This window comes from Palaemon carinicauda, chromosome 1 (genome assembly GCF_036898095.1).
Source record: "Palaemon carinicauda isolate YSFRI2023 chromosome 1, ASM3689809v2, whole genome shotgun sequence".
Classification (NCBI taxonomy): Eukaryota; Metazoa; Arthropoda; class Malacostraca; order Decapoda; family Palaemonidae; genus Palaemon; species Palaemon carinicauda.
The window spans coordinates 100,739,865-100,767,364 of NC_090725.1; the positions used below are offsets into that span (position 1 = coordinate 100,739,865).

Here is a 27,500-nt window from a genome sequence, read left to right on the forward strand (position 1 = left end):
ATCATTATGATCTAAACAACTAAGTTATTAATAGGAATATTAACACCGATCTGCTGGTTGTGTAAATAAAGGTGTATTATATGACCGGCATCCTATCTAACCAAGAGGTCGTTCTGTGTTGAGATGAAAAGTTCCAGCAACAAGCAGTTATCTGCAGTGCCGACATACACACACTCACACACACACACATATATATATATACATATATATATATATATATATATATACATATATATATATATATATACATATATATATATATATATAGAGAGAGAGAGAGAGAGAGAGAGAGAGAGAGAATTTTAAATTCAAAATTCATCTGATATATATAAACCTTAAACAGATATATATATATATATATATACATATACATATATATATATATATATATATAGTTAAATTTCAGCTTTAAGCAGAATTTAAACTCGTGAAATTTACGAAATATTAGCTCGTGACTCTATCGACCCCACCAGGTCATACATTAGATCAAATCCTGACAATTGTTGAAGTTTAATTCTTATATATTTTTCAGTTGAAAAGTGTTATATTTTATAGACACACCATATATATATATATGTATATATATATATATATATATATATGTATATATATATATGCATATATATGTATATATATATATATATATATATACATATATATATATACAATCACATACATACATATTTACACGCACACATGTAAATAGTTGAGTCGACAGCTGTTTCCTAGGGTGAAGGACCTCAGGTCTTTCCTGGAAAAGTGACCTCTCGCCTCTGCTCAAGCAAGCTTTCGCCCAACATGGGTTACAGTGCAATAAGGGCAAAAATCCTTGGTCGTGTGTATATGTGCATGATACCATCCCGTGTACATTGCATGTATATATAATTACATTTATTTAAGAAAATATACAGAAAACAAAAGTTTAATATCTATGTAGAAACATTTAACCCCTTCAAAAGAAACCATAAAATTGAACTACAAATAAATCCCATTTAATTCAATTCACTTAAAGACAATGAGTCATGGTGTCGTGACACCAAAAACAGTGGTGTAGAGATTAGGAGAGGAGAGCAAACGCCTTGGTTAAGAATACATTAAATACATGTTTGCTGATGATAACAAAACGACTGACTAACTCTGGGCCATATCTTTTTAAAAATATCATATTAACATTACTTTTTGGGGATAGAAAAAAACTATCGCAAAGGGCAAGTAGCCAAAAAGTACTAAATACCTTATATAATTCATTAATCTATTTTATCAAATTCATTCTAATACTCAAGAATAATAAGGAAAAAAAAAACGTATCCAATCAACACTTTTTGAAAGATATGAAACATCATTCTACTAATCTGGATTTAAATATTTTTTTTTCTTTAACAGACGGAAAAACATCATAAAAAAAAGAACTAATCTTTTTATTTTTTTTCCCTTTTCTAATGTTGCGCCAAATACGTAATGCTCATTAACATTTAAATATCGGGCATCGAGACTTTACAGAACTAGCTTCACGTTAAAATCCGATTAGAGTATTTAAACTGAAATTCCAAATATTCATTAACTAATAACTGAATGAAAACAGCTAATTAGAGATCTATTAATGAAATGTTTCTTGAATGCAGCTACATAGACACACACATATGTAATATTCACTAGCTAAGGTACAACCCTAGTTGGAAAAGCAGGATGCTATAAACCGAGTGGCCCCTACAGGGAAAAGTAGCCCAGTGACGAAAGGAAAAAAAGAAACAGTCAGAATAATGTGCCTCAGTATACCCTCAAGCACACACATACATGCACAAAACACACACACTCACACTCATATATATATATATATATATATATTCGCGCGTGTATTCCTAACATTATCCACTTCACCAACTTTCAGCAAAATCTTCTATCATCGCTATGTACTGTAATAAATAACCCCACCTCTTCAATGATCATGTTGATCATTGACATTTCCAACTCTAATAATAATTATGAAGTGGGTCCTAATAGCTCCTCCCTTGGTCTGTGCCTTATGCTTACACTTCATTCCTCCCCGTTTTTGAGCCCCTCCACCTTCACTTCCTCTTTCTGCATCAGCAGCACAGTCGAAGGATGAGATCAGTGACCGGACAAAGAGAGAGAGAGAGAAAAAAAAAACTTGTCTTCCTTATGGTGTCCTTTACTTTCACTCCAACACACTTTAAGCGATATTTTCGTTAGAAATGGCAATGAAGAAATCAATATACTGGTTTTGATTGCTTAAGTAAAAAGTATTGTGTCTTTTACTTGGCATTCTACATTTTATTTTTACATATTCTGGAATCCAACAGACACTCTATTCATATTCACATTATACTCACAATAAAAATTACACGATTCTAACAATAAAACTTTCAATCTAAAAGCTTCTCTCTCTCTCTCTCTCTCTCTCTCTCTCTCTCTCTCTCTCTCCAAAAGAGGCTTAATTACTTCGACTTAAACTAAACACCCAAAGGAGATAAGAATATATATTTGTTCATTATCATAGTATTTGATTTGAGTAGATCATAACTTTCATTAATTCTCAACGGTCAATAAATAAAATGTCATGTAAAAGTACAGATCTGAGGTATACAGTTGTGCTTCAACAGGTGATCGACAACACACGTGGCAATGCCTCTTAATGTCTTAGTCCTAAGAAATAACGATTGATTGCAATGATAATGCTAAGAGAAGGGATTGAAAAAAAAAAAAAAAAAAACAGCTATTCAATTTCCTTTGCAAGTACTTTGGAATAATTTTAGCATTGGTAGTTTTTCATAGAAATTTTTTCTTCCTACTTTGAAGTTGTAAGTTTTTCAATGAAAGGTTTTTACTTCTTTGAAGTTCGACAGCGAATATGACGCATACATCGTGATATCTACTCGATATCTACTCTATCTCTTTAGGAAGTAAATATCAGTACCTATAGTATTGTATTGCGTTGGGGATCAGGAAAAGACTGCAAATGGTAGAGTTTCCTTAACCGAATGAACTAAATTTTCTTGTGATTGATCAGGTAATTAAGGTTTTGATGGCTACACTTATTTTCAATTAACTTGAACCTTGTTTATAGCTGTCAATATTTTTGATGAATGAAACAAATTTTCTGTCTTTATATTCTAAGAAAAGATTGTACGCCACAAAAAATACGGAAATGTCGAATTCAATCTATATAACAACTTCTTACCAAGGAAAATTATATGATGATAAGTGCTTTTACACTATGCTTGTTTTGATTCTATATATTGGTGAAAGCGATTTCTCTACTCAGCAATTTAGAGGTAAAGGTTGATTCATTCCTCTGCTGTAAATATTAAGGCTATCAAATTTCTTATTTCTGATTGGGATATAAATCTTTAGCAATGTCGATTAGCTACGTCTTTGAGCGTGTTGCATATATATATATATATATATATATATATATATATATGTATATATATATATAAATATATATATATATATATATATATATATATATATATATTTGCATTTAGATCTTCTCAAACAGAAAACTTCCGTATTTAGTACTGGTTCTTCAGTTAATTCTAACAGCTTTGCCTTCAACATGAGCCTCTTTACAAAGCAGTGTTTTTTTTTTAAAGTTTTATTTGTGATGTAATTGGACTGTGGAATGCCTTTATAATTTGGCGGTTCAAAAATTTAAAAAAAATTCTTTTCTGTTGAACTGATTAACATAGATCTCGTTTCATAGTTTAAATATGACTGATCTAATCTAACGTTGTTATGGTTCCTAATATATTTCTAAAATATTTCATTATTTCTCATATACAGTTTTTTCGTCATTTTTATTTTGTTTTCGCAATGGGTTGCTTTCCCCGTTGGAGCCCTTGGACTTGTATCATCCTGCTTTTATAATAATAATAATAATAATAATAATAATAATAATAATAATAATAATAAGGATGATGATAATAATAATAATAATGATGATGATGATGATAATGATGGTATGTATGACATTTTATCACTAATTTTATACAATACATTTCCATGCCTTCAATCTTGAACCTCAAATAATAGATATTAAGTTCCCTTCACATTTGAGTGCAAGATATTCCCAAAGTAAAATTAATGAAACATCAATGTGTTATTTGTAACCTTGTTAAGCAATTACAAGTCATGTTTAAAAAATGCATACACATACATGCATACACTAATATATATATATATATATATATACATATATATAGATAGATAGATAGATAACTATACACAAGCAATTATATATATATATATATATATATATAGTATATACATATATATGATGTACGTGTATATTTGTACAGTACACTTAATATGTAATCAGCCCCACCAAATAGAGAATAGGTTGAATAATTGACTAATACCATGTGACCTCTATTATGTGACATCTAAACACATCTGAATGTTCCAGTGAAACCCAAATCCCTTTTTCAATTCCTTTTTAACCTATGTTTACATGGTAAACACTCAAAGTAATTAAATGTGTCTTTTTTTAAACCCGTGAACCATTCCAGCTACGCCATGTAAATAAAACCCGTTTAATTAGTTGAATCCTAACCAGGGGCTTGATGAGGCATTGCTCCTTTCTCCTCGTCATTCTTTTATGTTTAATTTTCAAACTTCATTCTTCTATAATTAATTTTCAAACTTCATTCTCTTATATTTAATTCTCAATCCTCATTCTTCTATATTCAATTTTTAAACTTCATACTTCTATGTTAAATTTTTAAACTTCATTCTTCTATATTTATTTTCAAACTTAATTCTTCTACATTTAATTTTTAAACTTCATTCTCCTATATTCAATTTTCAAACTCCATTCTTCTATATTTAATTTTCATACTTCATTCTTCTATATTTAATTTCTAAACTTCATTCTTCTACATTTAATCTTTAAATTTCATTCTTCTATATTTAATTTCTAAAGCATACGACAACCTTCTATATTTAATTATCCAACTTCATTCTTCTTTATTTATTTTATAAACATTAGACAATCTTCTATATTCAATGTTTAAACATCATTCTTCTATAATTACTTTTCTAATATCAAGACAATCTTCTATATTTAATTTTTAAACTTCATTCTTTCATATTTAATTTTTAAACATAAAATTTTTTTTATATTCAGTTTTTAAACTCCACTCTTCCATATTTAATTTTCAAAGTCAGGACATTCTTCTATATTTAATGTTTAAACTTAAGATATTCTTCAATCTCAATCTTATATCTAAAACATATTTCAAGGAAAAGCGACTCGCTGACATCAAAATAGGCAAGAATGAAGACAAGTTGAATAATACTATATGAAATATAATTTTCTTTTATGGATAACCATCCCTTTAAGAAGCTGAAAATGATCTCATTACAAAAAGATAAACATAAGCACAATAATTATCAAAATGTAGAATGCGACGAAAAACAGGGAAATGAGGAAAGTGAAGAATGCATTCCAAATTGTATATCTTGAATGAAATAATAAAAAAAATAAAAAAGATAACAAGGAATCCCGCTTATTAGGGGCCAATGCAGACAATGTCTGCTTTACACGCTACGCTGCGGCAGGAACAGCTTATTATATACTCATCCATTCCCTCGCTTGGAATATGCAAAACTCAGCCTCAATGTCTAGTCATCAAATAGGGACACAGGAAAGGAAATTATATCAATTTACATCTCGTTTTCATATTTCACTGTCTAAATATCAGAATAGAAATCTTGCTTTAAGGGATTTTTTCCCCAAAACATATTCGAATCGCGAATATGATCAGCATTCAGACTTATATTAGCGAAGATATATATATATATATATATATATGTGTGTATATATATCATATATATGTATATATATATAAATTTATATAAATATATATATATATATATGTATATATATATAAATTTATATATGTATATATATATATATATATATATATGTCCGAGGACTTTGTTCTGCAGAAGACAAGTAACGACTGATGATGATATACATACATATATATATATATATATATATATATATATATATATATATATATATATATATATATATATATATATATATATATATATATATATATATATATATATATATACATATATATACACACATATATATATATATATATATATATCTGGATCTACTTTCCGTTAGGTGATAAGTTTAAAAAAAAAAACATGAGAAAAATCGACAGACAGATGACAATATTACAACCCACTCACACATGACAAAGACCTGAGAACTCATAACCCCGACATGTCACACCATACAGCCTTCCAATTTATTTATCCTGCTGAACGTCGTGATTTGTTCAGGAAAGATTCCTCCGTGACGGATGCTCCTCCGAGCGACAAAAGACCGGCAGCCAGAAAGCCGGCTCGTACGAGATGCAATACCTGACAGGGACGCGTTCCGGTGGTAATGGTAACGGCTGTCATTATGTCACTTTCCCCGCAAGTTACGACGCCCTTGCACACGCTGTCATGACATCAAGGCGGTCGCAAGAAAAGAGTCGTGCGTGAATATCCAGGTTTAGAAGATAACTTTGTTCGAGGGAATACAAACTAGATGTCCGTCTGATTAATACTAGCTAAGATAGAACTATTTGGAAAAGCATGATGGTATATACCCGAGGGCTCCAAGATGGATAAATAGCCCAGTGAAGAAAAGAAAAAAAAAAAGGAAATAAACTAAACATGAGAAGTGATGAACAATTAAAATATATCATTACAAGCTAAGCTAACCCTGGTTGGAAAAGCAGGATGTTGTAAGCCCAAGGGCTCCAACGGGAAAAATAGCCCTGTTAGGAAAGGAAAACAGGAAATATATAAACTACAAGAGAAATAATTAACAAATAAAATAAAACATTTTAAGAAGAGTAACAACACTAAAATAAATCTTTCATAAGATAATGTATTACGTTGATCTCTACCTAGATATATAAAAAAGATAGTAAAGAACTGGATCAAATAATCCTGGGATTCTACTCGGCTCCAGACTTTATGAGGCACTTACAAAATTTAACATCCTGCTCCATAAATGGAAAAGCTTTAGAGATTAGTAGGTAAAAGGCCTCTCAGCTAAGCAAAATTAACTAATTAATTTTTGCAGACTTACTGTGGAGCTACTGAGCATTTATTTTTTTAGATTACCTGGTTTTTCCTGCTAGACTCAGGCTCTTGCAACATTGCAGCCCGTAATCTACTGAGCATATTTATGTGTAACAGGCAAATACCTCCCTAACCTACCGACCCTCTGTTTCCCTAAAGAGGAAGAAAGTGCTTCACTAACTCAAGAGAGATTTTTATGACAGAATTTGGCTTACAAAAAGCAAAGCTTCCCATTAGCAAAGGAAGAAATATGAACTACCTTTCTCAGCTATATTTCCAAAGAAACACCTGATACACATATTCATGCTGCCACGGAAAGCAATCGAAATTCACGGTGTCCCGTTATAGAAACATGTAAAACTTTCGTAGGTAGATTTAAAGGCACTGCCTTCTAAATCAGTTTTGAACTGTGTCAAGTCTCGCCTGAGATAATCAGTAGGGTGAGATTTGCAGAAACTGCTCAACCCTCTAGTTGGCTGCTCATACAGTATTCATCAGTTTAGATGCTCGGGAAAACACATGAACTGTTCCCCCTGACTTTCTTTTTGGCTCTTCTTTTCTGAGTCATCTCTCTCTCTCTCTCTCTCTCTCTCTCTCTCTCTCTCTCTCTCTCTCTGGCAGTTTAATATCTTGCTCTCTCTTAACATTCATCAACATCGCCTTTCTTTCTCCTCTTCAAAGTATGAATTATCATCGTTATGTGAAATGAAACCATGGTCAGTTTTTCCTGAATAAAGACTACTTATTACCTAGGAGTATGTTTTCAACTGTTAGTTTTCCAAACACTAAGCGATGGAACTAAAGAATCTATATAATTTTTTTTTTCTAACGAGTATTAGCTCCGCAATGGTTCTAACAAGAGTGTGCTTGAAGGTTAAGTTCATGTGAAGACGTATAAAAGTATCAAGTTAAATGAGCCGAACCTGTTTGATGAGCCGTGAACAGAACATATCACAATCAATTCTGTCATCTCTGATTTCTTAAGATTGAAGAGAAAAATACCGATATCTCTCGCTGAGATACGGTCTCCCACATAAGAATAAATCACATAAAATTAAAATTAGAATCACAGGAAAAATCTCGAGGGAAAAAAAATCCTTCCGCTCTGAATGAGATGACCCTGAACCATATTGGGAATGCATGTAGGCTTTCTCATGAAACCCGTAAGTAAAAGAATCTTAAACCTCATCTCAATTTATGGCTGAATGTTTGCTGCCAACACTAAACTCCAATAAAAAAAAAAAGAAAAAAAAATATATATCCTGCGTTTACAACGTTTTCAGCCTTTTCTTGCATCTCTGGATACACTATATGAGATTAAAACGAGCTCGCGCTTCTGCAACATGGCTTAAGGCTTTATGACCGAGACTCAATAAAAAGAATAATACACGGCATGAAAGAAATAAAAGTTCCAAAAGATATGGACGACGTCTGTCGGAAAACAAAATTCTGCTGTTTGCCACACTACTCCTTAGTAGTGACGCATTCTTATATAAAATTTGAGATATACAATCGCCAATAAAACAAAACCGTTACATTTTCGAGAAGAGAGAGAGAGAGAGAGAGAGAGAGAGAGAGAGAGAGAGAGAGTGTTGATGATAGGATGGTGCTCTTTCTGTGCAGTTGAATTATGCAGCGAGAAGTCAGAGAAGAGACGTGATATATGAGACAAGAGAAAGACAGAGGGAAGGCATAAAAGCATTGGTGGCTCATGCAATTTCCCACGTGCATAATTGAATTGCACCATGCTTGGATGCTCTTGCAGACTCGTTGTCACTCCTCTCGATCGGCTGGCTTCCAAGTTATCGCAAGAAGTTTAATAGAGAAAAGGAAGCTGAAGGTTTTCGTTAATAAAAGTCAGTAAAGTTTTTAATTTCTCTTCACCAAAATCATGTAAAACAGCATCGAAGAACTAGCGAGAAGTAAGATGATAAAAATGGCAGGGGATTTTTAACACTTTTTTGTACCTCAAGAATCGATTACCTCTTTTTTCTTCGACGCAGTTATTTAAGAAGGGAACATAACGCCCTTCCAAATATAGTCCTTTACACACATACACAGAAACAGACATACACATGGACGTAAACACGGTAACACACACACATATATATACACACACATATACAAATATATATATATATATATATATATATATACATCATATGTATATATATATGTCATCATCATCTCCTCTTACGCCTATTGACGCAAGGGGCCTCGGTTAGATTTCGCCAGTCGTCTCTGTCTTAAGTATATATATATATATATATATATATATATAATTCAGTCATCTCCTCTTTAAATTGTTCAAAGAATCTCTGAAATGTTTAAATAATTTCTTATAATTTTTTTTTCTTCCAGGGCCGTTGGACGTCCCCAAAGGTGTGTTCCTTGTGATCTTTAAAATATTGTTAAAATGATTAATCGTAATTTTAGCAAAACCCACACATATAGAGTGGATTGTATAACTAACGTAAATGAGCGATCTATACATAGTATTGCCGAAACAGTGATGTAGTGAAAAAATAAATGAAAGTGAATAATCACCGTTTCTTTAGCTAAACCCCCACACCGGATAATCTGAAGAAACTACGCAAATACAGGGATTCCTGCAGGATATACCTTGACACCGCCCTGGCAATTATCTTTAATGAATATTACATCACAAAGAAGTGTCTCATAAGGTGTGTGTGCATGTACATATCTCCCCTCAATAATAACGAGCAAGTGTCTAGGTAAGTATATATATATATATATATATATATATATATATATATACATATATATAATATATATATATATATATATATATATAATATACATACAGTATATAGTATGTAATATTTCTTTCCAGTCACGCTTAGCTCTGCCCGTCCCTCGGGGAGAGTGGAGAAGAAGTAGTCATACACTGGTGACGGATCACGTACACGAGTGTATATATATATATATATATATATATATGTTTGTGTGTGTGCTTACAAAAGTGGTGCAAGACATGAGTGTACTGTCTTAATACTCTTCGAGAAGACATGTACTGAAATGAAGATCCCACATGTGGGGCTTCCTTTTTTTTTTCCTGGATGATGTGTGGACGTAGTTGATCGATAAGGATAATTTGAATAAATATGATATTAGAGTACAAAGTATGTTGGTAGGAAGATTCTAATGTTGATAACGATTGTAATTTTGTTTGCCACCGAAGACAACCTAATTATCCTTACTTTAGAACATAAGATATTTGATGAAAAGATGTTATGCTAATACATATGAAAAGGGTTTTTCGGAAATTCGGATAGCTGGTGAAAAGGTATCAAATTCTCAAGAAAAAATTTCCGGGCTCACCTTTCCCTGAAACTTCTTGAAATCGGCTGTCGATAGTAGCGTACACATACATATTATTCATTTACACAAAAAGGGAGGAAAACGTCTTTGAATAAATGATTAACGATACTAACGCTTCAAGCTCATTAGAAATACCATGCACAAACACTTAGGAGAGAGAGAGAGAGTGAGAGAGAGAGAGAGAGAGAGAGAGAGAGAGAGAGAGAGAGCGTTACTAAGCTTTTGGATGTCTCAAAGATTTTTTAGTCCATTCGCGGAGACTCCATTTGCTCTGTGGTAGAGCGATTTAGTTTAAGCATTTAGAGAGTTATTATGATATTGTTCAACTTATTCTTGAACTCGTTTACCGTGTAAATGTTTACTGCATCCGCTGGAAGTTTATTCCAAGTATTTGCTATTTTGTATGTAAGGAAAATGCCACATTGAGTGGTGTTGTACCTTTTCAATTCCAGTTTGTATCTGTTACCTCTGGACTGATGTTTGCTAAGCGTGAATAGATTGTTGTAATCTACATTTGTTATTCCTTTAAGAATTTTGAATGCCTCTATTAACTGTCTCCTTAGTCGTCGAGTTTGTAGATCAAATAAGTTCAAACGTTCCATCCTCCCTCTATATCCGAATTGCCTTAGTGTTGGAACCAGTTTGGTGGCCCTAGCTTGTACTGCTTCCCGTCTATCTATATCCTTCTGAATACTTGGAGCCCAGAATTGGACTCCGTATTCTAGATGGATGTCTTGATAGTGATGTGTACAGCTGTAGTACAGTGTCTGTTTCTGTATCTGAATTGGCTTTTTATGTAGCCTATGTTTCTGTGCTTTCTTTTCAGCTGAAATGCTCTGTTTGGTGAACTTCAAATCCTTGCTGATAATAATACCGAGATCTTCCTCCTTGTCCACACTTTCTATGTCATTACCCAATGGTTAGTAATCTGACTGTGGGTACTATAGCCTATGTGCATGACTTTACATTCAGAGAGAGAGAGAGAGAGAGAGAGAGAGAGAGAGAGAGAGGGGGGGGGATAGAAACAAAGTTTCCTAAATCAAACTCATTCAACTCTTAAAAGTTGCTAACATAACCGTGTAAGGGCTTAGGGTAGGTAAACACAGGAATTGGTTAGGCCTTAATAGTGGCACGACTTACTGAATATCATATCAGTGTGTGTAGATTACATAAAAAAGATTAAAGCCAAACTTATTATTCCATATATGTAACGTTCTTGGGGCTTACAATAAACACTTGTCAAAATTCTTTTACGGAGACCAAAGTTTTATAATGCACTATAACAATACGTATACTTACATATACATAGTATGAGTATATTTGGTGTCATAATAACATATTCAGATCAAGGGTAACATTTAATCCTAAGAATTTCAGTATACAACTTTACATTTCAAACATGAACTTACAATCTTGTGGTAAAATACTTCCAATAATATCATGAAAAAATGCGTTTTGATTCTCATAATTTTCAAAATAACAGAGCTTAAGTTTCTCAAGTATGAACAATAGTAAAAACGATCAAATTGTACTTAATAATCCCGCTGACTTTTTCTAAGTCTTTCTACTATGGCTGCAATATCGAGCAAATTCTAGTATTGTTCACTATATTTGATTGAAATATGTGTACATGGGGCACTCGCAAACTGAGAAATAATAGCATCTGGGAAAAGGCAGCAAAGAAGAGCAAAAGGAAGAAAGCAAACACAATTTGCCATTTACTCTGCGAAGGGCTATTTTAGTGGGCTGGTTACTTGATATCTTGCAGGGGATCGGATGTGGCTGAGGACATCGAAGGGAACGAAAAGGTGGGAGGAAGAGAAACGGAAGCATAAGATTAAATGGACGAAAGAGGAACTTGCGAAGCGGAAAGAGTTAAAACAAAAGAACAACAAAGATAATGGTGTAAAGGATTAATGTGGGGTTTAAAGAAGATTAAAAAGGGGTTATAGGAAGGGGAGAAGGAATGGCGGTTTAAAGGAATAGAGTTTCTTGTTACCACAGTTAGATGATGCGTTGGGTAACACAAAAGGTTCTTCGGTGATGAGGAAGATCAATAACAGTATCAGTCGTAGCATGGAACAATTGCAGAGTAAAGTGGAGAGAACATCATGAAATAATCTATAATTCATACTGATTCGGATCTCCACTTTTACATTGGCTGGGATTATCCTCACAATAGCTATAAACTCGTTTACGGTATGATTGACGTCTGACAGATTCTGAACATAGGTTCCTTTCGAAGCAAAATTACCTTAAGGAATATTCTTTAGTATCACGGAAACTCTGATCTTGTATATACCTTCACGGTATGTGTGTGGGGGTGGGCCTTGTAAATATAAAAATTTTTCACGTCATGATATTATGGATTCATAGATTCAGGTTTCATTCATGTCTAAACAAACTGACTCTCATTGCCTAATGCAAAAACAAATTATCTTCAAGGATCCGGTATTTGTCCTTTACACTGCATACTTATTCAGATCTCTCTCTCTCTCTCTCTCTCTCTCTCTCTCTCTCTCTCTCTCTCTCTCTCTCTACCTTTCCCCTCAATATGCCTGGAGGCAGTCATCATATTACCGGTGCTTTGTGCGTCAATGCACTTCTGGAGGCGTACGGAGGAGTAAAAGGTCTCGGGTAGTGCAAGAGAAAACTAAAGTAGAAGTAACGAGAGAGAGAGAGAGAGAGAGAGAGAGAGAGAGAGAGAGAGAGAGAGAGAGAGACTGGGGATTAAGATGCGACAGATGTCAAATTTGCATAAAATCAACGCATTATAATTAGATCTAAAAATTGAAATAAATAATAATCTGTAAAATTTTCTCCAACAATGTAAAAAGTAAAATTTCACAGTATCTCTCTGTCTAATGAGCCTAAAACACCTTTTAATGCCTACCAATATCATCTCAGAGCAGTATTCTGAGAATCTCCCTTATATGATGAAGAGCAAGTGCCTGATTATATATATATATATATATATATATATATATATATATATATATATATATATATATATATATATATATATATATATATATCACACTCAGGGGAGAGCCGATAGTTGTACCCTGGTCCCAAGAGTTACAATCGGAAACCCTACTCTCCCACAAATTACCGAACTAGCAAGTTGTAGTTAGGAAAGGGGGCGGGGATGAAACGGGTTGAATCTGTGTGTGTGTGTGTGTGTGTTTGTAACTAAATATTTAGACGTCATTTCTTACATCTCCGGTACACTTGTAATGTCTAACTAACAAAGAGTGTGTATGGCAAAATGGCAAATCAATCAGCAGGTTTACTAGCTGGGTATGTGCTTTCATAACTTTCCAAATGGCCAGAATAATACCTGTTTAAGGCAAAATTGTATCTTTCCAAAGTTTACGGGCGAGCCAAATCCTTGCATTAAAACTTTCCCATTTAACTTTCACGAAATGTCCATAGTTGCGAGAAATTGCTCTGAACCTTACGGAGGGAAATTTCTTTACAAATGTAAAACTTCCACATTTCTTACAAAAATGAGCGCGTGCTTGGAGAGAGAGAGAGAGAGAGAGAGAGAGAGAGAGAGAGAGAGAGAGAGAGAGAGAGAGAGAGAAAAAAAAAAATAATATTGTTTACATCTATTTAGTAATTAGGTTAATACAAAAAGAATTCACATGGAATACAAAATTAAATCTACATTTTGAGTAAGTGAACATGATAAATTTCTAGGCCTTACTCCAGATAAAGCTAAACAAAATGTAGGCATTAGATTCCTAATTCAGTACCATGAGAGAGAGAGAGAGAGAGAGAGAGAGAGAGAGAGAGAGAGAGAGAGAGAGAGATTTATATTCTTTTCTAAGCCTAACTGAAATTGTTCTATTTCTCATTTACGATGCTTCCATTTTACAAACTTGAAAATGTTCTGACTTCACTTTACATTCAAGACGGGTTTATAACAAGACAACGATATTCTCCTCCTACTCGCACTCTACTCTTGTGATGCTTTTCATCAGAGGAGAACGTGACCCTGACCTTCCCTTAGCCTACCTTCCCTTGTCCTTTTCTTTATCCAGACTGCTTACCGTTCCTCCTCTCCTTTCTTACACTGTGAAGACGGAGTTGTGGAATCGTAGTATAGTTGTAGGGCTGTGGAGGGGAAGGAGGGGTGAGGGGAAAGGGTTTGGGGCGCGCCCCTCAGGAGGCCAGAGGCGCACGACAGGCTGGCAGCGCTAGGGGACGCACCACAGAGATAAAGGAGTAATTGTGAAGTAAGGGGGGTTGGTTTAAAGGGGGTATAACAGAAAGGCAAGGAAAGGGGATGATATAAGGGGAAATGTAGGCGGTAGTAGGTGGATAAATGGGAAGGGACGGGTATGTGAAAGTGAAGGGGTAATGTAGACAGAAGGGCAGAAGAGAGGATAATACAAGTTCACTAATAAAGTTAGAGGAGGTTTGGAGGTGGTGTTGCTTTAGATGCAGCTATGAAGGGGAAGGGGATGATGAAAGGACAATGCCAGAGGGCCAGGAGGGGGCAAGAACCAGTAGTTGGTTGGTAAAGGTGGGGCTGCCGGCGGTGTTGCTGTGTGTATGTGTCTGTGTGAGTGTGCGTGTGTGGTGGTTTTTAAAGGCGACAGATTTTTCACCTCGAGCCAGCTACCCAAGAGAGGAATTTTTACTCCTGGCAACAAGGTGTGGAATAAAAGCTCAGGAAGTGATGAATGAATAGGACTCGCTTAATTGGTTGCAGCTGCCAAAAGGCAAATAAAAAACAGGTAGATGATTGACAATGATTAATGATCGATTCATTATTGACTAAGTAGATATTATTATTATTATTTTTACTAGCAAAGGTACAACCCAAGTTGGAAACGTAGGATGCTTTAAGCACAAGGGATCCAACAAGGAAATATAGCCCTGTGAGGAAAGGAAATACAGAAATAAAAAACGATATATATATATATATATATATATATATATATATATATATGGTGTATATATATATATATATATATATATATATATATATATATATATATATATATATATATACCCTTTCTGAGTGGGAATACTTTAACGAAGTGAAAGAGATTTGCGTATCGCCATAATCAGCAAAGGTGTAATAGTCAATCCCACCCATACTAGATTGGTTTATTGTGAGCGTTCAGACGAAAAACTCCCACCATCACTAATGCACATTGGCCAGCCTGGTGATGAAATCTGGCCAAATCCCAGACATGAATTGACTTGTCTGAGGCCCCTGTCTTGCAGTGGACTAAGAACGGCTGCATTAATCACAGCATACTGAGATGAGAAATCAACATTAACGCCTTGAGATTTGCTGATGACATAGTTCTGTTAAGCAAATCAGGGGAAGAATTGCAAAAGATGACAGAAGATTTGAACAGACAAAGCAGAAATGTAGGAGTGAAAATGAATGAGTACAACTAAGATAAAGATCAATGAAAATAAGAGACTACAAATAAAGGTCAAAGGTCATGGACGAATCTCTAGACATTGTTAATGAATATACGTACTTAGGACAGACAATATGTGTTTCCCCAAGACATGAGACCGAAAATAAAAGAAGAATAAGCATGGGAAGGAGACCTTTTCGCAAAAAAATGAGATTATGAAAATGTAAAGTGCCCCATTCTCTAAAAACAAAAGTATTTAATCAAATAGTCCAATCATTATTAACTTATGCATCAGAAACTTTAAGCATTAGAGCATTGGCTAGTTATAACTAAAAGAGCTATGGAAAGAATAATGACTCTAATAATACTAGGAGAAAAATAAATAGCAATAGGTATACGAAAGGATACTAAAGTACAGAATATTGTAACAACATGTAACAAAAAGAAATGGACACTGGCAGAGCATATAATGAGAATGACACATAATATATGGACATTAAGAAACAAAAGAATGAGTCCCTAGAGATTGAAAAAGAAGCAGGGAAAGAAGAGAAGGCGATGGATTGACTAAGAAAATATTCGGGTATAGACTGGCACAGAAAGATCATAAACAGACGCGTGTGGAAAGACATGTCTGATGCCTTTGTCTTACAGTGGACTAGTAACGGCCGATGGTATAGATATATATATATATATATATATATATATATATATATATATATATATATATATATATATATATATGAATATATATATATATGCATACATACATACATACATACATATATATATATATATATATATATATATATATATATATATATATATATATATGTGTGTGTGTGTGTACATATGCACATACAAACGATATGTTACTCTAAGTAAATGGCAGCAAAAATGAAAGAAAAAATCAAGGATTACAAAGATTTATGCTGTCCGGCTAAAGGCGATGCATGAACATTACGCGTTAACGCGTGGCACTAAGATTCTCATCCCGTTAATAGTTCCTGAAGCACCCACCTGATGGCTAAAACATTCTGAAGTTTTACACACACACACACACACAAAAACACACACACATATATATATATATATAAATATATGTATATATATTATATATATATATTATATATAAATATATATATATATATATATATATATATATATATATATATATATATATAGAATGCTTCAAACAATCCCGTAAAAATTACGAACAATATCTGAAGAAAATAACCAAGACTGGTCACATGAGAAACTAAAGATATTCGCATAGCTAAGTTATCCTTAATGAATAGCCAGCTGTAAATCCAGCTTGTTCAGTCACACTTATGTAATTATAAAAATGTCCACACTTGTGTATAGTAAGCATAACTGTTTTGGAATTAATTTCCTGCAATAACGTCAAGATAACCAATGGAAATGAACCAAGCTGAAATCTTTCCATCTTTAATGATTAGATGACTTGGGCGCCAAAATCAAGGACATTATCCCATTAAAAAGGTTTTTTTTACAAACTTATCATGATGGCAAACGGCAGCGGATACGTTCCATGATATATTGTTCAAATTCACTTGGTCAAAGCTTTGTGTAACTTGAAGAAATTATTTCCCTGGATCGGGAATTATTGCACAAGGTGGCATTAGGACGTTAATGCCTCCAATAAAAAGGAAAATGATCCCATTTTGGTAAAATATAATACTTGCCTTAACTTTACATGAATCTCTTCATATAACTTAACATAAACGCAAGAAAACGTTACCTTCTCTCTTCCTCTCTACTAAATATATTGCCACAACAGGCACACATGTAAATAATGACCATTATTGAACATGGAGACATAACCATATGATTTTAGACATGGAGAGAATTAAGTTACACAAAACTCCTGGTACATGTGTTACAAAGTTACAAAGGCACTAAGAAGTAAAAAAAAGAAAAAAAATAAGTTTATTAGTATAAAAAGAAATTGTAATGAAATAAGCATATTAATAAATTGTTAAAATATCTCCACGTGGAAGGAAAAAAAAAAACAGACATCGAAACGACGGCTTGACGGACATTAAGACAGACAGATTCAAATTGCCTTCCCTTTTTACAAGAGACATCAGTTGAGGACCCATCTGGTTAGCAACCCTCACAGCTCACCTTTAATACAGTGTCATCAACCCTGACTGTTTCCCGCCTATCCTTCCTTCCTCTGGTTCCCTTATTGCTGGTGTCACTTCTCTTATTCTCAATCAGCTCACGGACACCTCTTAGCTCATGCACTTTTCCATAGAGTGCTTCTAATACGGCTGTAGCTATTGTCTCACCTTAGATCTGTCTACTCCTACAACATACACCCAAGCATAAAAACGATCATAAACACACACATACATACATACACGCACACACACACACACACACATATATATATATATATATATATATATATATATATATATATATATATATATATGAATAAGTGTATGAGAGGGATATAATATTGAGTACACTCAACTAACAAAATAGTATTTAACATAATTTAGCAATCATTAGTAATGCATGGAAACGAATAGACTTATATTCTATGGAATAACACGTTAACTAAACAGTATTCCACCGACGTCAGTAGGATAACCCCTAAGCAAAAGAATTATAGGAAGGACCGAGTTAAAAGCCATGACTAAGAGACTCTCAGAAGTAAAATAACAATGTTATTATGAGCATGAGCTTGGTAAATAATGAGTCTTTTCAAAAGGGACATGTTGCACAAAGAACAATATGGACAGGGGAGGGGAGAGGATGAGAGGAGGGGAAGGGGTAGGGGGTACCCCAGGTCAAAACACATGTATAGGGAAATTTGAGGCGTCTGCTCTGTTGGCTGCAGACCAGACTTTTAAAGGGCGGCTGCCACTCCACTTGAAGCCATGCAACACTCTCTCTCTCTCTCTCTCTCTCTCTCTCTCTCTCTCTCTCTCTCTCTCTCTCTCTCTCAGACAACTACCATTGAATTTTTGAAGGAAGAGGTTATTCTAATCCAGAGTTATTCTATAATTTAAAGTATAATCAGCGTTTGGTGCTCAAGGAGTCACCCATCCAAACGACGACCACACCCAAACCGGTGTCGTCACCGATCTAACGTCAAGCCTTGAAAGATCTTCACTAGAAAATTTCAATTCCAGGAAAGGAATGAAAACATGAAAATAGAATAATCCCCCCCCCCACACACACGCATATATATATATATATATATATATATATATATATATATATATATATATATATATATATATATATATATATATATCGGTCTCTACCGCCCACAGAGGGGTGACTCCAAGAGGTGCTACTACTGCAGTTGTTCAATATGTAATTATGGGACGAATTTGACAGCGTACGCTCTGACCCATCTATGCACTGATAAGCCAAAGATAGATAAACAAATACGTAGCCGAACGAATTATTCCAAAATTTATATTTCTTCACACCGGCTAGATAAAAAAAAAACAATCATACAATACTAAAGGAAAAATGTCAATATTCACCTGCAGACACAAGTTTCTCTATAAGTCTTGGATGAATCTCAAGTACATTTAAACCTGCACAACATAAGGCAAAGCGTTACTGCTTTAGAGGCATTCAAAAGTTTCTGAACAGGTACACTTCTAGTGTGAAATAAGTAAGAGTTATAAAATCACTTCAGAAATACTCAGAGGAAAATAAGTAAAATCATAAGCAATGTTACCTATCTTCATGCGTCAAATAACAATTTTCCATTTTCTAAAAAATAAAGGACCATGGGGGCTTTTGAACTTTCATTACTTTAAGACCGCACATTTAATTAATTTATTATAAAAATAAATTAACTGACATCACAGGATGACTTTTTAAACTTTTGTCAAATAAAAACGGGGAATACGTGATTAATTAGCCTTTTGAATTTGTCTATTACACCACTGGAGACACGAAGAGTGAACACAACGGTCACGTCCTGTGGTTGACATTGTAAGGCTCATTGCAAATGTACCAGCAATAGCAGACCAGCTTATGTACAGTAATTTCCTTGAAAGTTGCATTGCTCAAAAGAATCCAAAGAGACTTGCAACACAACCAGAGCTCTTCATGAGTTTTACGAGAAAACCATCATGCCATCGCCAGATCACCAAACGTAATTTCAAAATACAAAACTTGTTAGTTGTCTGTATGACTTGGAATGTTCTCAAACCTATCTTTACTATTTTGGATCCTAAACCTGTGTGGAGAATACTTCCACTGGATTAACCCCTTCAGGCTTCGCTACTGTATTATTATTATTATTTGCTAGGGTAAAACCCTTGTTGGAAAAGCAGGATGCTTTAAGCCCAACGGCTCCAACAGGGAAAATAGCCCAACGAAGAAAGGAAAAAGAATACGCTACAAGAGACGTAATGAACATTATAAATTATCTAAAGAACAGTAATAACATTAAAATAAATCTTTCATCTATAAACTGTAAAAACTTAAAAAACCCAAGCGGAAGAGAAATTAGATAGAATTGTGTGTTTGAGTCGATCTCTAACGAGAAAACTTTACCCCAAGACAGTGGAAGACCATGGTAAAGAGGCTATGGTACTATCCAAGATTAGAGAACAATGTTTTTTTGGGGGGAGTGGCCGTATCCTAGAAGAGCTGCTTACCATAGCCAAAGAGTTTCTTCTACCCTTACCAAGAGGAAAGTAGCCACTGAACAATTACAGTACAGTAGTTAACATCTTGAGTGAAGAAGAATTGTTTGGTATTCTCAGTGGTGTGAACTGTATGCTGATAGAGGAGAATGTGGAAAGAATAGGCCAGACTACTCGGTGTATGTGTAGACAAAGGAAAAATTAGCCGTGACCAGAGGTAGGGATCCAATGTGGTATTGTCTGGCCAATCAAATGACACAATAACTCTCTCACGGTAGTATCTCAACGGGCGGTTGGTGCCCTAGCTAACCTACTACCTACAGATGGTTCATGGACAGTGTGCCAGCCACCATTTACTAACAACAAAACATAGAAACTTTAGGCAACCTATTTCCTCAGCTTCATTCTCAATCTTCCTCTCAAAACTAACAGATAATCCAGACTTTTCACCCATTTTCTCATCTCGACTAAACCAGCTCCATTTCTTCCCAGTCTAACCTTCCAATGACATCTTTGGCATTCAGCGAAGGGTCTCCAATCTTTCATTTTTGCCCAATCAACATATACTGAGCATACAATTCCCTTCCCCAGATTCCTCTATTATTTTTCTCATTTGCATTTGCCAATATGACCTTTCCACAAAGGAGTTTGCTCAATAACTCCTTCACATATCCAAACAATCTTTTTTAATATGAGCCTCTCTTCTCTTAAAAACATCACTTGTATGCAGCGATCCAGCTACCGACCTTTCCACCTTTACCCAAGCTGGGATTCAATCCTTCTGTAATCCATCAGTTACATTCATCTTCTAGATACTTATTTGGATCAAGTACTTTTGTTTTTCCACCATCATATCTTCTATTCTCCATCACAACCATTGTCTTTTTAGCATTATTTTTTTTAATTTTCCCATTTTTAAAATACATTCCTTCACAAAAAAACAACCACTACAAAACCATTTCTAAAATCCTCTGTCTGTCTGTCTCTATATGTATGTATGTATGTATGTATGTATATATATATATATATATATATATATATATATATATGTGTGTGTGTGTGTGTGTGTGTGTGTGTGCGTTTTACTCCATCAAATGGTGTTAGCTTTACAGTTTTGATAACGAAAGGATCAACAAGGCATTATTTAGTTTTTCAATTTGGTTGTGACCCACCCCAATCGTATTTCCTGACCACGAGTACATAATGAAACATATACAGTACACCATTACGATTATGGAAAAAGCAATATATATATATAAATGTATATATATATACATATATATACATGTATATATATATACATATATATATACATGTATATATATATATATATATATATATATATATATATATATATATATATATATATATATATGAAAAGGAATATTTCTTTTTAAATAAATATCAAGGTCAGTCATAATGTAGAAATAGATAAGTTGTATATAAATTATAAGAGGAAACTTGCTTTAACCTGTTCAACAGATAAGCATTTGCAACAAGTTTGAACTTCTTAAGTTCCACGAGTCAACCACCAGATTACGAAGATCGTTCCACAATCTGGTAATGCTAGAATAAAATTTCGCTCTTGTTACGTGTTTTTTTTTTTTTTTTTCTTGTCAAGTGGGCTGACATTAGTCTCCCTTCATTGATAATATAGGTAAAATCTACAACATTTTAACGTTTTTATTTATCATAGAATATTTTATATTTACATTAATTAATCTTGACATATATTTTATTTGATATTTCCTTATTTCCTATCCTCACTGGCCTGCTTTTCCTGGGTTTGTAGGATCCTGATTTTTAAACTGGCGTTGTAGCTTGCCTAATAATAATAATAATAATAATAATAATACACTGTGTAGTACCGAGCCTTTTGATGGCGAGGGCAAGACTGTTGAAATTAACTGCATACCTATACCACATACAGGATGGTACAGTCTTGGAAGATCTCAATGCAAAACATGTTCAGAACTATGAACATTCTTACGCATCATGCATAAAGAACTAACTGAACGATGGTGCCAGAGATTAATATCCGGACCAGGGGTAAGAAACTTCAAAGATCCAAGGATACTAAAGATGAGAGTCAGCAGCTGAAGACCAGGCAGGAGAACTACACTCAAAATATATAATTTGAAAGAACTCTTAAAAGTCTTTCTCAATATACATACATATACAGGATACTAACACATGTGACACTAATACCCTAAAATATTAAACCAAAATCACAAATTACACTGACCTGAGAATGAATATCTAAGGGAATATAAATCTTTAGTAAGTCTTTTACACAGGCCATGATTGAAACCTATGCGTATGAGAAAAAAAAAAAAAAAAAAAAGCTGTAGATTTACCCATCCCGTAAAATGTACCATCTCGTTTTATTTCAATTCAAATGTATAGATTTGAGTTTAGGCCAATGTAAAATCACTTACCATTTACAAATTACCCTCTGGGTATTGGTTCCCAAGAAAAAACTATATATGTGTGCACATTATTATTATTATTATTATTATTATTATTACTTGCTAAGCTACAACCCTAGTTGGAAAAGCAGGATGCTATAACCCCAGTGGCTCCAACAAGGAAAATAGCCCAGTGAGGAAAGGAAATAAGGCAAAATAAAATATTCTAAGAAGAGTAACAACTTTAAGATAAATATCTCCTATATAAACTATAAAAGCCTTGGCAAAACTAGAGGAAGAGAAATAAGATAGAATAGTGTGCCCGAGTGTACCCTCAAGCAAGAGAACTGTAACCCAAGGCAGGGGAAAACTATGGTACAGAGGCTATGGCACTACCCAATGTTTTGATTTTGGAGTGTCCTTCTCCTTAAAGAGCTGCTTACCATAGCTAAAGAGTCTCTTCCACCCTACCCAAGAGGAAAGTGGCCACTGAACTATTACAGTGCAGTAACCCGTTGGGTGAAGAAAAATTGTGAATATGTAGGGTTAATGTATCGTCATGGTCAGCAAAGTTGTTCTTGTCAGGGCCACCCATACTAGGTTGGTTTTCTATGAGCGCTCAAACTAAATTCTTCAACCATCAACAATCCACAATGATGAAAAAGGTGATGAAAATGGCCAAACCCCAGTGAACTAGAAACAGCTGCATTTGTTGTTGTTTGTTGTAGGTGTATCTATAAGTATAAAGTATACATGCTAAGTGGTTGGCACATGTTAAAAGGTGAAGCATGTATTAGAACATGCTGGCTAGAGAATGACTGGTTAGAAGTGAAAGCGGGTCTGACACAAGGTTGTATTATGTCTTCATAGCTGTTGATGTTTTCAGATGATATTGTGCTGACTGGGGACATTAAAGAGAAATTGCAAAAGCTGGTAATAAAGTTTTTTAAATTTGTTTCCAAGAGGTGAAAGTTGAGAGTAAATGTGAGCTAGATTAGGTAATGAGAGTAAATATAAAAAAAGTAGGATGAATATTGAATGTTAGTATGGAAGTACTGTAGTTGAGTATATATAATCAAGGACAGAAAGGCAAGACAGGTAGTAGGATGTACGCAAAACATTTGTAAGTGACGTGAGATGACTGTGTAACTAACTCAATTGATGAAAGTGAAGTACAGATATTGATTGCATTAGAAAATAAAGATATTGAAGCTGTTGAAATTGTTTGGATAGTACATTTAATGTATGAAGAATTGTTAGTTTGTGAAATTTTGAAATATATAGAATATTCAAAAAGGTTAACTTATGAGGAAGAATGTTTCAGAGTATTTTGAAGTCTCAGTTATCATTATTACTTGCAAAGCTACAACCCAGAAAAGCAGGATACTATAAGCCCATAGGCCCCAACAGGGAAAATATCCCAGTATAGAAAGGAAATAAGGAAACAGATAGAATAGTGTACCTAAGTGTATACTCAAGCAAGAGAACTCTAACCAAAGACAGTGGAAGCCCATGGTAAAGAGGCTATAGCTCTACCGATGACTAGAAAATAATGGTTGGATTTTGGAAAGAATGAGTAACACTAGGTTAGTAATAACAAGTATAATTCACAAGTCTTGAAGTTAGGAGAGCCAGATCTCGAAAGGGGTGTATAGATGGTAAGAGAGATGTATTGATTAGGATAAACCTAAATATTCAGCAAGCGTTGAGAGTACATGTAAAATACAAAGGCGACAAGTTTAAATGTTTAAGTGTCTAATATTGTGAATGATTTACCAAAGACAGTAGATTGAAGATTCAGTGGGCAAAAGATGAATGTGGCAATGACATGTTTTGCTCTTTTCTGGAGCTACTTCTGTTTGGGAAAACTGCTAACTGGTGAATACATATAAAGATACATACATACATACATACATACTGACACACAGACACACACACACACACATATATATTATATATATATATATATATATATATATATATATATATATATATATATATATATATATATATATATATATATATATATAAATCCACACACGTGTGTGCGCGCAACTAATAAATCATTTTCTGAAAGGAAAAATCAAACCACATTTATTTGGGCTCAACAAAAACCAGATCAATTTCAAGGTTCAGTAAGTTAACATCATCACCGATTATAGTTTCCTCTCAACTTAAACGAATCCAGCATTTAACCCCCATTTTTCATCCTGCTTTGATCTGTGTTTTTGAGGCCTCAAAAGCAATTTCCCCGACGCGACTGAAAACAATGAGAATGATTTATTTCCAATATTTTTCCAGACAAAAGAGGGAGACAGTAAACACATCCATAGAGTCTTTCTTCAAACATAATCCGCAGCCTGTGCAAATAACCCGCAAGGAAGAAAACGTTTTAAAAACATCCTTTCGTTCCGCGTCGGCACAAAATACTTCCGGTGGCAAGTATGGGAAGAACATGGGTAAATAAATATACCGAGAGAGGAGAGAAAAACAAACGAATAAACCCCCTCAGGCATCAGACGATAGAAGTGTACAGAAGGACACCGGAAAAACTACATATTAATTTACCAGTTCAACAAAGTAACGTTAAAAATTGAATGCACAACACTTAAACTTACAATAAGGACTTAAGCTGTTTAGGTCGATAAATAAGACTACGACGAAGTAAAGAGGTAAACAGGGTCAATATATATATATATATATATATATATATATATATATATATATATATATATATATATATATATATATGGATTAAGGAAAGGTTCAGTCACGAAGCAAATATAAGAAACATTCATGCTAAAGTATCAAGCCACTATTACTTAATGTGAGTTCCATCAAAAATACAACAATAATTTCTAGTATCAAGGAATATAAAATCATGCCAGTGACTTGTCGACGAGATTAACCAACAAATCCCCAAGTACATAAACTTATGATCCCCAAAATACATCTTAATTTCATGATCCCTGAAATACATTTTAATTACATGCCTTCACCCCCAAAATATAAACCTTAATCTTAACCCCCCCTTCCACCACATACATCTTAATTCTATGCCTGACAAGTGATGAATCTTACCTTTGACCGCCGCGGAGAAGCATCCCGTGAAGGGGGTCGTGAACCAGCAAGACGACAACATCCTGCTCGTAGGAGGGAGGAGGAGGTCCTAGAGGTTCCTACGAGGCCTCAGTAAGCCCCGCAGGAGGTCCTCAGAGAAAAAGGAGGGGCGAGGGGCTCTCCCGACGGAGGATGGTAGTAAGCAAGGTTCTCGATGACGCGGAATGTGCGTCTTCCGACAATGGAAGGATCAAAAAGGTCTTATTCACTTTGTATTGGCAGGTCCTTTTGCACGTGACCTGAGTACTGCAACATTCCTTCAGAGATCACGAACGCTCATTGTTTGTCTGTCTTATTGTCTTTTGCTTTTCTTCAAGATTCTAGACCATTGTGAGTCGTGGAGGACGAAGACACTTAAGAAGCAAGTTACTCAAAACAGTTCCATTAATTGCTTTTGGTCTATGTCGATTTTTTTTTATTTTTTCTCTTAAATCTATTAGTTCTGTTGATAATATAGGAGTTAAGAATAAAAATTTGTGTATGCAATATAGACGGTTGTGTATACAATTTAGCACCAATCTAAAGGTTAGCAAAATACGAAATTAAGTATGTTTTGTACAGCTGAGTAGCAGATGTAGATAATGAATATATAAATTCCACGCAACTTCACTTATATATTTAACTGTATATTTATTGAATTTAAAGGCCTGGTTAAGAGGCGTTATGACAATTCTTATGGAGTACAGTAGGCCTATCACCTATCTATTCCCAAAATTTAAGTTCCTAAGACTCAAACTACTGTAACCCCACCAATGAATCCGATTCAAGATAAAGGCAAAATAGCATTAAGAGAAGCGATCCTTGCAGCGATATTACGGAAGTTCGTGGGATATACAAACCGCAACTCGAGTTCACTGCCACGTAACTGACGCCGACGCCATCGCCGTCTACATGCTCACTGTTATCTCGCAAGACTGACTGACTGGCTGACACTCCGGAACGAACTAAAGTCTGTAAGGATTCTCCATTTTAATTCAAGGCGTTAACTTAATAAAGGTATACCTAAACGATACACGAATCTAAAACGGCCGTTTTATGATCTTCCATATCAAGAGCAATGTATTTTAAGTTATTAAAGCACCTTTATCTTTTTAGGAATACATTATTCCTTTATATACACACACACACACACACACACACACACATATATATATATATATATGTGTGTGTGTGTATATATACATATATATACTGTATATATATATATATATATATATATATATATATATATATATATATATATATATATATATATATATATATATATATATATTGTGTGTGTGTGTTCGAGCAATAAACCGCATCTAAACATAAAATTTGGGATTGCTCTACCGTAAGTAAGTTAACACATTTGTTTAGCAATGTTGGGCCTATCCACGATTTTATCTAATTGAACTAATACATTTACCTCATAAGGTCCTTTCTTTTATGAATATTTAAGGGCAATCTAAGATACTTTTTAAACCCTTACTTAG

General features: G+C 34.1%; 1 protein-coding gene across 31 annotated transcripts in view; it reads right to left on the bottom strand.

Moving 5' to 3' along the window:
* The window catches only part of LOC137650196 (nucleolar protein dao-5-like), a 998,067-nt gene that overhangs the window by 164,999 nt on the left and 805,568 nt on the right, over positions 1 to 27,500 (bottom strand). For 6 of the 31 annotated variants that reach the window (XM_068383649.1, XM_068383493.1, XM_068383623.1 and 3 more), the window contains exon 2: positions 25,987 to 26,467. The exons of the other annotated variants lie outside the window; for them this stretch is intronic. In XM_068383649.1, the coding sequence (XP_068239750.1) occupies positions 25,987 to 26,047 (61 nt within the window). In that variant the 5' untranslated portion in view covers positions 26,048 to 26,467. The remainder of the gene's footprint in view (positions 1 to 25,986; positions 26,468 to 27,500) is intronic. 31 annotated transcript variants of the gene reach the window in all.